Source organism: Lepeophtheirus salmonis, chromosome 14 (assembly GCF_016086655.4).
Source record: "Lepeophtheirus salmonis chromosome 14, UVic_Lsal_1.4, whole genome shotgun sequence".
Taxonomy (NCBI): Eukaryota; Metazoa; Arthropoda; class Copepoda; order Siphonostomatoida; family Caligidae; genus Lepeophtheirus; species Lepeophtheirus salmonis.
In genome coordinates, this window is record NC_052144.2 from 14,712,606 (window position 1) to 14,728,613 (window position 16,008).

The window sequence follows — 16,008 nt, forward strand, 5'->3', positions numbered from 1 at the left end:
CTTTCCACTTACTTTTTTATGGTTCTCTGGACAGCCTGGTGTACAACTGCGATGTCTCTTTGACTTTTTGTCCTTGGCTGTTTTCTTTAACTCCTCCACATCCAGTTTGGCCTTTTTGAGAGATTCTTTCCTCCTCTACTATGGGTCGACTTGCTGACAGCGTAGACGGTGGTCCTTGAGACGCCAAACTGATTGGAGTGTGCGAATATAAATTTGTCAATCATGTTCAAGTGTCTCTTTCTTGACTTGTATGTAAGATAAAGAGCTCAGATTTGTTTTGTTTTGTACCTAAATGTGTACGCTTTAATATATCAAATATATAAATTAATTTTCATTAACTTTCATTAATTATTTAATTAGCAATTGTTCAGATTTCAATGGATAACCATTCAAAGTATATAAGTTAAAGCAAAAGACTGAAAAACTAACTGTGTTAAATTATATTTTTCCCCCAAAAAATAGTTTTTCCCCAGTATCTCTCACAAAAGTTGACAAAACTAATTGATTTATTTCCACAATAATCTATACTATATTTTATAATTAGAATCTAAATTATGTAGCTATAGTATTTTTTATTTTCGAGAAAAAGAGCTAAATGAAATTTTTCATGGTCTACCTAACTTGTAAAAAAATGTAGTAAAATCTAATTCTGTGTGAGAATATGTATCAAAGAGTTTGCAAATTTATGGCATATGACACCCTTTGAGGCTCTACTCTTATAAATAGTCTGCAGTTCACATGTAATGCATACCCTTTTCATGCACTAAACACCCATTAATAAGTGCATTCATAAGTTTGAAATAGACCATAAATAAGAATATATTTTACTAAAAATGGAGGTTAGTTGTAAGAGGAAAATCAGTGTTTTGATTATTTCCTAAGACAGATCTAAATATATTTTAAACATATTTTCTAATATCTTGAATTTATACAACGCCATAAAAACCCTCAATAGAAGAATATTCCAAATGTTTTTCAGTTAATTTGGTTTGGACATCTCTAAATACTTCAACCTTAACTCTAAAATAAGGCTTTTTGTATATAAAAAAAATGATTATGTAGGGAAAAGTTGATATTAACTACAGAAGATATTATTATTAACCGTTGAAATTAATGAGAAATACTCTTTTATTAATATTAAAGATGATATTACTTCGTATTTTTAAATTAAAAGGATTTTTTGGCTCAACAACTGAATAGTCTTACTGAAGATTAAAAGCAAAGCTAAATATGAAGAGGAATAGCTTAGTAGAGTAACTATTATTCTGAAATTAAATTGCGTATCTTCGATACTTGGTCGCTGTTACAGAAGGAATTAAAATTATAGCTCATTTAGATTAACAGGGATTGAAATATTGACTTAAATGCAGTTAGCGTGAAATCTAAGCCTGACAGAAGTAGCTGCAAATGAATTGGTAAGCTTTAGTATTTGTGAGGTGACATAATGAGAGATCACAATAAACCAGGGCTGCAGAGTCGTTAAATAAAATGTCCGACCCCAACAAGCAATCTTACAATAATATGTTTTATAGCTTATAGAAGTACGATTGAGTCATTTGAGTCTAGAGACTATAAATATTGATTCAATTTATAGCTATTGGTAATTATTTATATACTGTAAATAATTGTGGCAAGTATGTATAAAGATAATATTTGAAATCTAAGATATTTCACAAGACGAACATTAAATGAAATGGATAAAAGTTATAGGACTTATATCTATTGCTAGTTCATCCATAAGTTTCTGAACATAATTTTAACTGCACTTGTAATCGAGGAAATATTCACTTTTCACAAAACATTGACTAGCATGGCTTGTGGCTACGCTCTACGCATCATAATAATTTAGACTTTAGAGATATTCGGGAAATGTGATTAAGAAAAAACTTTACAAAAATTCAATATAAGACTTAGATTATAAAAAAGTTTTATTTACATTTATTATAGTAAATTTCGAGGCCAGAGTTGCTACAAATTGTTCAACTCCTGGCTACAACTCCACCATAAAAAGCTTTCACTCTGACTCTGCAGGCCTGTTATAAACTGTACACATTCCTTCTTGGTTGTTGATAAGTAAGAAATTTTCAAAATTAGGAGAATTATTCAATAAAAGTATTTATACATCTTCTTTTTTTTTTTTTTTTTTACGCTTATTGCAATTTAGCCACTATTTACATCCCCCTCTATTTACTTCAACATCTTAAGTCAGGTGGATTAATTGCAGTACTAAAATATGTACTTAAATCTTTTCAGTGCAACTCTTTCTGACGAATAAAGATACAAAGAATTAACTAATTATTTATTCAAGAAATTATTATTATATACAAATAATTTGTTCTTCCATTTTTCTAGTCAACGATCTGGACATGTCCGTGTTCTTTCCTTCAAGCTTGCAATCGCAGTTCTAAGTCAAGGTCCTCTTGAAGAAAAATATCGATGTAAGTATTCACAAAATTTAAGAGTTTGCTTTGATTCCTCTCCAAAATATATATACATATGTATATAAATATATTTGTTCTCCCATTATGTAAATTGATATTCAAATGCAGAATGGGGAAAAACACCTTTTTTTCTATTATTCTTTCGTAGCACAGGTTTCTTATTTTTGTACCTCAAGATTTTTTTTTTTGTTGAATGTATGTTAAAATTCTTTCCTTTGTGTGCAAGTGTTATTTTTTCTCCTTCACTCTTTTTTTTTTACCATCTTTCCTTCTCGACTTTTTTTTTTAATTAAGTTTCAAGAATGTATATAAAAATTCTCTTAAAGTAAATGCGGGTACAAAAAGTGTAAAAAGTGCTTAGAAGTACTATTATGATCTAAATTACACTTTCATTATTAAGTTCCATATAGGAAAAAAATCTATTTAATGTCATCATATCCTGTCTGAAAATAGATATTTATGCAAAATAACGATTTTTTTAAATTTTTAAGTTGTATAGATTGATACAATCATGCCTTGATTACTTATACAGTAGAATGGATCAAAATCAGAACGTTAGAAATGGTTTGCTTTATAATCTAAATTCGAGAATAAAATGAAATACTCAATTATATTTCCTAAGGTTTAAAATATTTATTGGACTTCATTTGGCCGTCATATTGCTTCTTTCAAATCGAATATATATTATTATTATGTGTAACGAATCCTAGCGAATGGTGAAAAAAAAACATTGAAAATATTTAAGTGACTTTTCCTTAAAATCAACATCTGGAAGAATGAAAACAAACCCTACCCTTCCTGTGAAACAAATACCGTCATCGGACCGAAAAAACTAAGATGTAGACCAAAATAAATCATTTGTTGTCGCTTCTTGATGCAAAAATGAGTTATGTCAAGATTTTTTTCATCGTTCGTTGCTCAAAGGGTCTCATTAACAAAATTAAAAAGGTGAAGAACGACAAAAAAATCAATGAGAGAAGCTGCAAAACCACAAAAGTGGTTTAAAAACTTGGCGCATTTTGAGCCATGGCCAATGTGGCCTCCGTCCTCACCAGACTGTAGAAGTAGCATCTGGTAACAAAAAAATCTTAGTGGTCGACTTCCCCAATCAATTAATACCATTATCACAGCAGTCAATAATATCAAGGCATATTCCCTCAATTCCAGACTGTTTTGGTAGCTTTGATTTGATAATGATGAAAAGTTTGATCGTTGATTGATACACACAAAAGTTGGATGGCTATCAAAGTGAAACTGCTTGAAACATTTTGATTATTTGTTTGATACAGTGTAGGAACTGTTCCAATAATCTAATTCTAGGCTCTTTGATGATCTAAAAAATATCAAAGATTTCATCGCTCATATGACAGATATATTCATAAAATTAATTGAAATTAGTTTATAGCTACAATGAAATTATGCCAATTTTTCCAATTCAAATCAGTTATCCCCAGTTTCCTGTCTATGTGTAAGTTATTCAAATGAAATTTATTGGATTAGGAACTTTACCCGTTTCCAAGCCTATGAATTGGATAAGGAAAATAACATATCAGATGATCATCTTTAAGTGAATTGTGCTCGCCTGGAAGAGTTGCGAAAGCACATGTCGGAAAGATATCAGGATCTTTTATGGCGAAAAGTACCAAACTGGGTTATCAATCCATTCCTAGAAGTCAGCAGTGAAGAAGAAAGAGAGATAGATAAAGAATTATTTTGAATTAAAAATGACATTGATCTAAGAACGCTGTTCAAAATATCATATGAAGATTTTTGGCTACAAAAAGGACTCTGACGAATTGGATTTCCAACATTGTATTTGGTGTAGTTCTATTGGTTTTTCCAAGCAAATGAACAAACTTATCATTATCGAAAGTCTTCTACGTCTTCTTATTAGTGAGTTTAAATCAGATATGGAGAAGCTAGTATCCCTACATTGAGTAAACCCATCTCATTAACAAAAGTTGGGAAAACCTATGGTAAACGTATTTTTCAAAAATATATTTAAGTTTAATTCATTAATGTGTGGTTAAAAGAATAAATGCGGGTGGGGAGGGGGGGGGGCAATTAAAAGTTTCTAAAGGATGATATGGTAAAGGATTAGGATGAGATGTAGCAGAATACGTAAATAAGACCTGCAAGGCCTTCAGGAGGTCTAAAGGTGGCCACATTGAGATTTAATTACCTATTATTTTAAATAAAGTATCATTGGCTGGCTATTTACACTTTATGAGCTTGGAAAAATTATTTTACGAATTGCAAAGACACACTGTAATGATGACAGGTAATTTTTGCCACTTTTGAGTGACATTTGCAATTTCTCTAAAGGATGAATCATAATATTTTATACACAGAAATGCCGGGTAGCCCATTGAAATAAGAACACATACAAATTCAATAATTAATGAAGTTTGAGTGATTTAAATTAATTGATATTTCAATATATTAAAGAATAAACAATTGATTACAAAAAAAACCTGAGCTCTCTAGTAATCTAAGAATTTCCATTCCATCCCGCCAAAGAAATTGAACGTCTCCAGGACCACCGTCTACGCAGTCACAGAGTCCTAAACGTTGGAGAGGAAGAAGGGCTTTGTCAAAAAGTCCACAGCGGACACGAAGGAGTTAAAGAAAATAGCCAAAGTCAATCCCTTCAAGTATATTAGGGCTTATGCAATAGATTTCAAGATTTTACACCAGACTTCCAGAGAGCTATCAAAAAAGAAGGTGGAAATGCCTCGTAAGGTTGGAGATGCCACTTTTGACAAAAGCAATGAAAGAAACCAATCGCCTCCGTTTTTAGACTCTTTTGAAACTTTTTTGATACTCTTGATGTCAACCCCCTCGACTACACCTTTTGTGTGTATATTGAGGGTAAGGCCTGAAGGGGCCGTCATCCAAACACTGATATCCTTAAAGCCTCTGTCAGCCAGCACTTGGACGCCATGACAAATGACTACATCCGCAGTGGGGTCTAGGCCTTCCACTGCCACCCCTAATGCCATAATTACTGATAAGGGTGGCTATATTAATGTTTAAAAGAGCTCAGACACACCTATTCATAGTATTAATTGTTTTGAAATTTTAATGTAAATTAACAAATTATATCTTGTTGAAGTTTAAAATTCATAGTGTTCAGATGTTCACTATTCGGTAAAAGGTAAGTATTAGTTGTAGAATACAAATATATTCCAGGTACACAATTTCATGGGCAATCGCCATAGCTTGCAAAAGTATCTGGCTGCATAAATATAATACTTGAATACAAATATGCCTAAATTAGGAGTAGATAGAAATCAGAATTTTAAATATCGATAATAGGGGTTATTGCAAAATATATAATACAGTGAAAAATATTTCATGTCGAATTTCAGGACAATTGTATGTATTTTGGAGACTCATAAATTCTGTTGAAACCTTAAATATACATATTTTGTTGATTTATTTGATATTTTTTCTATGATTACTAATTATGGTCCAAAAGAAATACTTGACTAGTATTTTTTACCCACAGTATTCAAATGGCTCTTGTATTATTCTTAATGAAAAGAAGATAAACTTCCCACCAATCAAATTTTTTATTTATTATTAATAACATTTTTTTTTTTTTAAACTTTATCTATTAGTATTTTATAATAATATTTTTTTCTTTTTTTTCAGACATGTTTAGACTCATTGCTGATCAGCAACGACGAGCCACTGAGCGAAAGTTAGCATTATTACTCCATGATTGTGTACAAATACCAAGGGTCCTGGGAGAGTTGGCTGCATTTGGAGGTAGCAATGTAGAGCCATCCGTCCGGAGTTGCTTTGAAAAAGCAAATAAAGGAAATAATCAATTGATTGAGGTTCGTACGACCATTTTGCGTAAAAATCACAAAATATATAAATATTTACAATTGAGGATCATTCATTCAGACTGACCCATCTACTAAAAAGAGATGGCTCACTTTACTTATTATCTATTTAAGCCTCCGATAAACCATTTATAATAGTAACGTATTTTATTAACTCTTTAACTAGACCCACTTCACCCACCTACCCACCTCCAATAAAAAAAATGCCCGTTATAAAAGAACAATAATTTATAAAAGGGTGTTTTATATTGTTAAGTTCACACTTAACATAGGGCTCAAATTGAAACGGGTATTATATAACATTCTTGTGAATCCGACTAAGCCTTAATGCAGATTTCTTATATAAACTGCTTCTATTAATTATATTTCCCCTATATGGTTAAATGGAAATGCAGACTAAGACATTTTAACACTCTAATTAGTTCATCGGACCTAATAACTATTGATATATCTTTTGATTTTAAATCGAAAAATAATTTAAGCAACATAAATTTTTGCTTTCATTGGAATATAATGGGGTTTCTTTTTAAATAGTCAAGAAAAGATCATAATTCTAAGGTTAAATTTACAATAAAAAACAATGGGAAATTTTGTAAGACATCAAAGATGTTTAGTTTTGCCTAATAAAATTGAATAAAAAATTGTCTTTTTGAGTGGAAACGTAATAAAAGGTCAGTACACCATTAGTTATTAAAAATTTAAATTTTTTGGCTAAATTTAGTGTGAATTCGGCCTAGTTAAATATTTTGATATTTAACAGTTAAATAGTTGGGTTGTGAAATTCTAAAGAAAATTCTAAAGCTTATACATAACTCAGTGTCTTTCTTCAATTTAAAGCTATGTCTTTTTAAATTTGTTTAATTCATATTGCATCTTAGGAGGCTAAAGTTTTTATAAAATAAAACTTAAATATAGAATAGAAATGCACTTAAAAAGAGTATTTTTGTAATGCACAGTTAATTTTTATAGAGTCCATTAAGTTATACTTATAATATTTAGCAAGAAGTAAAATAATAATTAATAAACGTGTGATGATTCTCGTTCCATTATGTATTTACTCTCATATTTATTATGAGGTTATAGACAAGTTATATTTACACAACCATAGAAAGTGTAACGTAAAGTGGAGTGTATTAGTTTGGTACTGAAGTTTAGTCTTGAAATGATTATCTTTCCACTAGTAGAGGGAAAATCTATTAAGGCCACGAGCTATTCATATCAAAGTTGCATTTCAGTATTTAATTGTAAGAGTTCCTCTTATATAATGGATGTAATATTCGGAACAGTGACCATTTCTAAGGGATGCTGTTTTCTTTTGTAACGTCTTGGATAAGCTTTGCACATTCTTTGAAGTTCTAATCATACAGAACAAAGTTTATTCTTCTTAATATTAATTTTAATATCGATTTCAATGAGTACAAAAGAAAAATATAATAGGTTGTACAACAGAAAAAAGTTTTATATTTTTGGACGTTTTTATGTCAATTTTTGCAGAAGTCTTTGAAATCAATGAGACAGTTCTTATGCATGAAAATTTGTTTTGCTTGAATGATGGATCTATTTTCAGTTAATATCCTAGCAGTCTTAATTTCTGAGTGGAGACAAATTTTGAAAGACTTAGAAATCTATGAACAGAAAAATGCAGAAAATCACTTTTCGAAGTTTGTTCTCCTGTATAATTGTATGTAGTATTTTGGAAATTCCTTTCTTTTGTCAATATTATCTCAGACAAATTTACTATACTGAAAGTGAAGTCATCATCATCTTAAATATTTTAAATCTTCTTCGTCAAAGAATAACTCTAAGCCAGGAACTTGGAGTATTCTTCTTTAGTGAAAGAATGGGATGATAAGGAGAGATTCATTGCAATTACGAAAAAGACATTTTTTCTTTTTTTTTCGCATGATGAGAAATATACATTGACAGAGATCATATTGTGAAAAATAAATCCCAAAACATTCAATTACTTCACTCGATCCTCTCAATGAAAATTCAAATCTGAAATTAAATTATATGTGTAGGCAAATTTTAAATGTTTCAGCCAATTTGTTTATTTACGTCATTGATAAATAAACACATTTATGACATAATGTATGAGAGTATGTAAATATAGGGATTGATGGTCGGAGACCAAGCAATTTTAAGCATTCTTAGCATGATTTTTAGTTAGAAAAAAAATATATAAACCGAATTTTTGTTTCTAAATTAGCCATATGTATATCATGGAAGTGTGTAACTGCCCTTTTTCTTATTGTCATATCTATACATCATTGGAAACATGGAAAGAAAAATACGTTCTCTTTATAGATAAGACAGTTATATGCCAAATTGATTTTAGGCAAAAAAACAAAAATATGTCCGGTATAGCTCAGAACGTCAGCTTTTATAGACTACAAAGGGATTTTTTGAAAAAAAAAATCTTTAACATCTATTTGGTTAAGTTTTATTTTTCGTCTATAAAGAGCAAAATAAAAAAAAATATGTAGTGGGATGTTTCTTGTTTTCTCATTCCAAAAATATTTTAATTTACTTCCGTTTTTTATATAACAAAGCACAAACAATTAGTCCCAAAAAGCAAACAAGCATGAGCTCTGTAGTTTACATACAAGTCGAGAAAATTACTATTGAACGTGATTGATGAATTTCCTTTTGTGAACTACAAGAAGTTGAACATCTCCAAGAAATCTCAGGGTTACACGCCAGAATGTCCAGAGAGCTATGAAAAAAGTGGGTAAAAAGAGCATTGGTAGTGTAGGGACGTCACTTTTGACACCAGAAATGAAAGAACCCCATCTCCTCTGTTGCAAAACTCTTTTGAGTTCTTTCCAACTCTTTTTTGACACTCCCCCTCCGCTCCTACAGCCCTGGGGACATCGACTACAACTTTTGAGTACACGTTGAGAAGAAGGCCTGTAGTGTCCGTCATCCAAACACTGGAACACTGGGACGCCTTGAAAGATAACTACATCCGAAGTAGGTGCCTGCCCTTCCGCATTGAAGGGCGGCAACATTAATTATTAAGGTAGCTCAGACATCCATCTTTATAATTAAAAAAATAAAGCACTAATCAAAATATTTTTTTAAGATTTGTTGCTTAAAAAATGTTTTTCTATATTTAATAAGACTTATTTGACAGTAAATAAAATATTGCTCCTTGTAGACAACAGAAATATAAAGTTTTTGGTGTCAAAGTTATTTTCATGTTTATTTACGTAAAAGCAATTAGAAACACAGCAACTCAATCTAAGGGATTTTCTTTTTTAATCTGTGTAATCCAATCTATTTATAATTTTGTCAACAAAGTTACTTTTGGTAAATTATCCTTGAACTACAGTTTCGCCTAAATAAAAATATGTAATATAAATATTCAAAATATAATTTTTTACTCCTTCTTTGCATATGTACATAGAAAATAGTGCAAATCATTTTCATTTCTCATTTATTAACCTAATCATGTGTTTATATTATTTTTATGCAAACGCAATGATGAGTATACTCTTTCTATAGATATCTATGAGAATAATACCTTTATTTACATTTTCTTATATGAAATATTTACTCCTGGAGGTGTTCTTCAGCTACTGTAAATTTAAACACATTTTGTTGCTTAATCAAGTCATCATCTAATATACACAAACGTACTTAAGTTTATACATACCTAGGTATATAAAAGTGGAGGAAATTGATATTTGATTCCTCCTTTTCAGACTCATAAAGATTTAATATGAGAAGGAGGTCCAAAAACTGACTAGGTCATTCCATGACCTTAATGGGCTTCTTCGTGAGATACTCAAATGTTGCCATGGAGTTATGTTTTGGTTCATTGTTGTACTGGAAGACACATTACACAAACCTATTTTTAGTGCCTTGATGGAGGAAGGTTGTCACCCAAGTTTTGGAAGTTTAATGCGGTGAAATCGTCCTTTCTCTTATCAGAAAAACATCCCTAAAATATAATGTTTGCAACCCCATACCTGACAGTGGGGATGTTGTTCTTGGGAATATACTCAGGATTTTCCTTCCTCCAAACATTATTTTTATTCAGATACTGTATCTCCCTGTTTACCAAGTGGGCAATGAAGTTTTGAACAGTTTGAATCCTAAACTTCAAAAAATATAATTTATTAATTAACAATGAAATTTTAACAAAATTTCAATACATTAAAAAGACGTGTGTCTGAGTTCTATAATCATTAATGTAGCTCCTTTAGTGGCAATGATAGCTTCCAGGTGGTGGGGGAAGGCCTGACACTCATTGTTGATGTAGTCCTGTCATGGAGTCGCAGTGTTGCCTGACACTGGCTTTGATGGTAGCAGTTTTTGGATGACAGACACTGCAGGCCTTCATCTCGACATGTACCTAAAAGGTGTAGTAGTAGTAGGGATTGGCATCAGGGCTGGAGGAGGACAAAATTGTCAAAAATGGGTTCACAAGAGTCTTGGAACATAGGTGATGGGTTTCTATCATTGATGGTGTCCAAACTGGCCTTACCACAGTCACAAGGCTTTTTCCACACCATCTTTTGATACCTCCCTGGAGAGTCTGGTGTGAACCCCCGAGATCTCTTACATGGCCCCCATGGACTTGAAGGTATTGGCCTGAGCTGTTTTCCTTAACTCCTCCGAGTCCAGATTGGAATTTTTGACTGAGTCCTTCTTTCTTTCCAACGTTTTGGACTTGCTGACGATGTAGAGGGTGGTCCCGGAGACGCCCAACTGCTTTGAAATTAGTCGATCACGTGTCACTTTCTCGACTTGTACCTAAGCTAAAGAGCTCAGATTTGTATTGTTATGTAAACAATTGCTTATGCTTTAATGTATCAAAATATGAGTTTATTTCAATCACTCAAGCTTTATTTATTATTAAATTAGTAAATGTTCAGATTTCACCCAGTAACTCAACCTACTGTTAAAATTGTAGACCGTTTGTTGTATTGTCAATGGACAAAAAAAACAGCCTGGGATCAAATTTTTATTTCCTCCATTGCACATAAATATATAAAGTGCTTGCTATAGTTATAATCAATGTTGGAGAAGTGAGTTACTTCCAGGAGGGTTCATCTGTATGTCTTAGAACTCCGTAACCTACAGATAATTTACAAAAGTTTATATATTTTTTTAATTTGTAAGTGAGAATTTTAGATTTGGTTTTTTCGAATTCAAATTTCAAATCCTCTTTCGATTTTGCACTTCCTTCAAAATAAATGATCCCTTTCTTTTTTAAATTTGATTTATGTTTCTTATTTAAAATAGGGATTTAAATAAATAAAAGTATATGATTGTGTTTTTCTTGCTTAATCAAATAGAATATTTATTTCATTGAATTGTTATTTTTTTTAGCACTTTTTTGAAAAATTTTATTCTTAAATTTTTCCTCCCAAAACTTTGCACCTTTTTAAATTGTGCAAACCCTATCAAATATTCTTGCAGGAGGAGAGTGTATGAACCTGGTGCTCAGGGACTCTGTCGGTGCCTTTGCTTTAAATTAGACTACATTATTATTGCTTTAAATTTCTGACTCTCATATGAAATGACATTGTTTTAAAAATAAAATGTGGGCCTCGTTCTTTTTTTACCAATAAAGTATTTTGTTATTTCTCAATCAATATTTTGCATTAATAAATGGTATTTTTTTAGTAGTTGAATTCAACTTTTTCTGATCCCATGAATTATCTAAATTTCCCCTTTTTTACGGCTCTAAAACTCACACTTTATTTTCAAAGATACAAGCCAATGATAAAAGTTTCTATCATCATCATTCCAGCCACTTATATACAATTTACCTATGTAAGTAACATTTATTTTTGATGTCTACTTAATCTTGTATTTGTACATATATTATTACATTATGACAATCTCTTAAGAAACTTTTTATTTTTTCTTAAACAAAATGAAAGTATCTACAAATAAAACTACCTCAAATAAGTGTATTATATTATTACATCAACTACTATGAATCCATGTCTGAATTTATAGTAGCAACATCAAACAGCATTGAAACATAATAATTTCAAAAGAACAAAACTATTTACTTCAAAATATATATATCTTGAATCATTCTTTTGTTTGATGATAGAAAACCAGTTTTTACTTCATGTAAAATGAAGTGATAACTTTCATTTTCATTTTTCATTTTTTTTTTCATAGTTAAATATACTTTTTTAAATTATATTCTTAAAAAAGTCATTCGAGAGAAATTAAATTCAAATTTTCAAAGAAAATACCCATGCAGGTTTATCTTTATGACTGATCTTGCTAAAATCGACCCTTGTATCAGTTATTACAGTGTTAGCCTTAAGTCGTATAATTTCTAATTGTGTTTCATTCATATGATTCATGCAACCTCCATCTTTGTTTGTTGTAAAAACTTATTTTAAGTGTGTTCTTGAGCCTCTTACGACTTCATCATGAACACAAAGAGCAGCACTATTTCGCGTCCTTTGGCGCTGTGTCGAAGCATCGAAAACACTTCCCTAAGCGAGTGCAGCGTATTCAGAGGCCAAAAGCCGGATTGGTGATGGTCTGGGGGAGCATCACCTCCTGGGAGATGAAGATGTCCTTGATCTGTGTGAAAGTAAATCAATGTGTCAATCTAGACATGTTACAGTCACAATTACTTCCACGGATCCGAGGTTAATAGAAATACAAGGTTATACCTTAACGCTTGTACGACAGATGTTTGACTTCCACCACACTTTTTAATATGTGTGCCATAGTGTATGATTGGTTGTGTGTGTGGGTTTTTTTTTTTCAAAATCTGCCTGTCTTGCCCAGCAGTCTGTACGATACATAAAATTTAAAATTATTGCAAGCCCGATTACATGACCTCGTATTTTATTTACCTTGCCTGGATCCAGGAACAGCACTGGGGAGGGTCTTACTGCTTTTAGCAGGACGGAGCACCTTCACATACAGTAAAGTCTTGGGAAGAGTTATACCAAACCACTTTTGATCTTTAGGAGCAAGGATATGTGGTTCCCTCCTTTCTCAGATCTCCATGTAATTGACATCTTCATATAGTCGATTTTGGAGAGGGAGGTTACTGTGATTCCCTACCGCAGCCTGTATTACATGAAGGCCGCCATAATGTCTGGTCTGCAAAGGGCAACTTGTAGGAGAATATCCGTGCAGTATGTAATGTAGTCTTGGAAGCACCTGTGAGCTTCAGTTTCCGCAAAAGGTGGTCATGTAGAATGAAACGGCACTTATTTTGAAAGGAATATCATGTTGATTGAAATGTTGTAAAAATGTTTCGATAAATAAATATTTGTGTACTTTCTTTTCTGTTGAAATTGTCTTAAGACTAATAAAAACACTGTAATTATTGTTCCTATTTATATTGGGATTTGGGCCGTATGCAAATTGTTTATTATAGGGGCTCGAAATAGATATGATTGGCTCCATTTGAATGTCCAATGTCAAAATAGAAAATATGTTTTAAAATAGTTATGTGGTGTGGACTGGAGTCAAATCATTTATTATTTTAATTATAAAAAGAGTATTTTTAATCAATCGACCTATACATTAAAAATATTACATTACAACAACTTGTTGACAAAGTGTAATTTCTTCCTTACTAAACAATTGCGAAAAAAGATATAAGGTCTTTATTTTCATGTCAAGCTCAGACATTTTTATTCTTATATTGAGCTCTATTTAGAGTGATATACATAAACACTGCCAGGTGGTCCATTGAAATCTGAAGACTTACTAATTCAATAATTAATGAGAGCTGAGTTATTGAAATTAATTATTATTTCTATATACTAAAGCATCAACAATTAGTTACGAAACAAAATAAACTTGAGCTCTCCAGTCTACGTAGAAGTCGAGAAAACGACACTTAAACGTGATTGACAAATTTCCCTATAGTTGCCATAGTTTCCCTACAGAGCCACCATCTACGCCGTCAGCAAGTCTGAAACATTAGAAAGAAAGATGGCTCTGTCAAAGAAACCAGCCAAGACCAACCCCATCAAGTGCATGAAGGCCCAAGCAAAAGCTTTCAAGGTTTCACACCAGACTGCCAAAAGAGCTATCAAAATAGTTGGTGAAAAGAGCCTTGTGAAGGTAGAGAGACAACTTTTGATACTAGTAATGAAAGAACCCCATCTCCTCTGTTGTTCAACTTTTTTAAATGAGTCTTTTGAACTCTTTTTTGAAACTTTTGGCCCTTTACAGTCCTGATGCCAACCTTTTGTTGGGTGTATGTCGAGAGGAAGGCCTACCCTGTCCGTCATCTAAACACCATGGACATCAAAGCCACTGTCAGTAATCACTGGGATGCCATAAAAGAGGACTACATCTACAACGGGTGTCATGCTTTCCGTCGCATCCTGGAAGCCATCTTTGCCGCTAAGAGCTGCTGCATTAATCATTAAGGGACCTTAGGCACACATCTATTTAAAGTTTTAATTTTCTTAAAAATATAGAGTTAATTAATAAATTATATCTTATTGAAGTTTAAAATTCAAAGTGTTCAGATTTTAATGGAGTACTCGATACTTAAGGTGTAAAAAAACATGCAGAATAGTGTAGCATTAAAATAAGAATATAAGTTGGCAACTTGCTTATTCTAAAGTATTTTATTTGTCCTATTTCATTTTTCTACAATATCATTGCTCAACTCACAACCAATGAAGACACGCCAATATATTCATAGGCAAAGCAACGTAGTTAAATTACGTCATAAATATAAATCTTATGTTACATAACTATGACGGAGTTTTTTTTTTTATTTTTTTTTTTTTACCATTCAGCATCAATTTTGATTTACAATTAAGTGAGTGAGTTATGGAGATTGCCAACTAATTTTTTTATTATTATTCTATGTTCCCTTTTGTTGATAATATTTAGTCTCATCTCCGTTGTATGTGTTTTCTCGTACCGGAACATCGATCAATTTTTGATTGCTGTCACTTCTGGTAATACTATGAAATTAGAATTACAAGTTCTAATACATCATTTCTTTTATAAAATAGGCTAATTGCTACTATGTTCCCATTTCTTTCTCATTATGGCATAAATCTGTAAATAGAGCGATATCGTCTTGAAAAATATATACATAAAAGAATAGAAAATGTTTGTTATTTGCACTTCAACAACTCCTTCTGGTAAATCGTTTTTCGATTAATCATAATCACAAAAGATAAACATTGAAAGATACATAGACTCCGGGAAGGTTTTTAGCAAATGTATGTATTTACAATCATGTATCTTTTTTTAAATGTTGTGTAGTGAAAAAAAGGGAAGAGATAATAGTATTGAGAGCAACACGTTATATTATAATAGTTTTCTGTTCAACTATTTTGGATTATAATTCACTTTTTTTTTCTAAGAACAACTTTATTATTTCTCACGATAAATTGAATCATCTTGGAAATACTAGTAAAAAACAAAAACTGTATCATGAACCGTGTTCACGATAATCGAAAAAGAAGTCCATTTTTTTAGTGGAAAAAAAGAAAATTTCAAGAATTAAAGGCCGTTGATTTTTTGGGGATATATCCATGAGGTGAATCCTGCATCTAATAAAATTCATATATAACTATCATTATTATAATGATATAGTCAAAACTGATCTAACAAACATATGTTTCCGACGTGTCACCTCTCTAAACGGCCATTATTTATTTTGAAATACAGTATTGTTACAAAATAGGAAACCTAGTTTAAGAGGTCATCTTCATTAAGTGTACGCTTTTTCTGTTTTC

The 16,008-nt window shown here is 31.5% G+C and overlaps 1 protein-coding gene across 7 annotated transcripts in view; it reads left to right on the top strand.

Annotated features, from left to right (window-relative positions):
- Window positions 1-16,008, top strand: part of LOC121129164 (dystrophin) — a 371,133-nt gene that overhangs the window by 336,035 nt on the left and 19,090 nt on the right. For all 7 annotated transcript variants that reach the window (XM_071893614.1, XM_071893615.1, XM_071893616.1 and 4 more), the window contains 2 exons: window positions 2,353-2,438; window positions 6,099-6,286. In XM_071893614.1, the coding sequence (XP_071749715.1) occupies window positions 2,353-2,438; window positions 6,099-6,286 (274 nt within the window). The remainder of the gene's footprint in view (window positions 1-2,352; window positions 2,439-6,098; window positions 6,287-16,008) is intronic.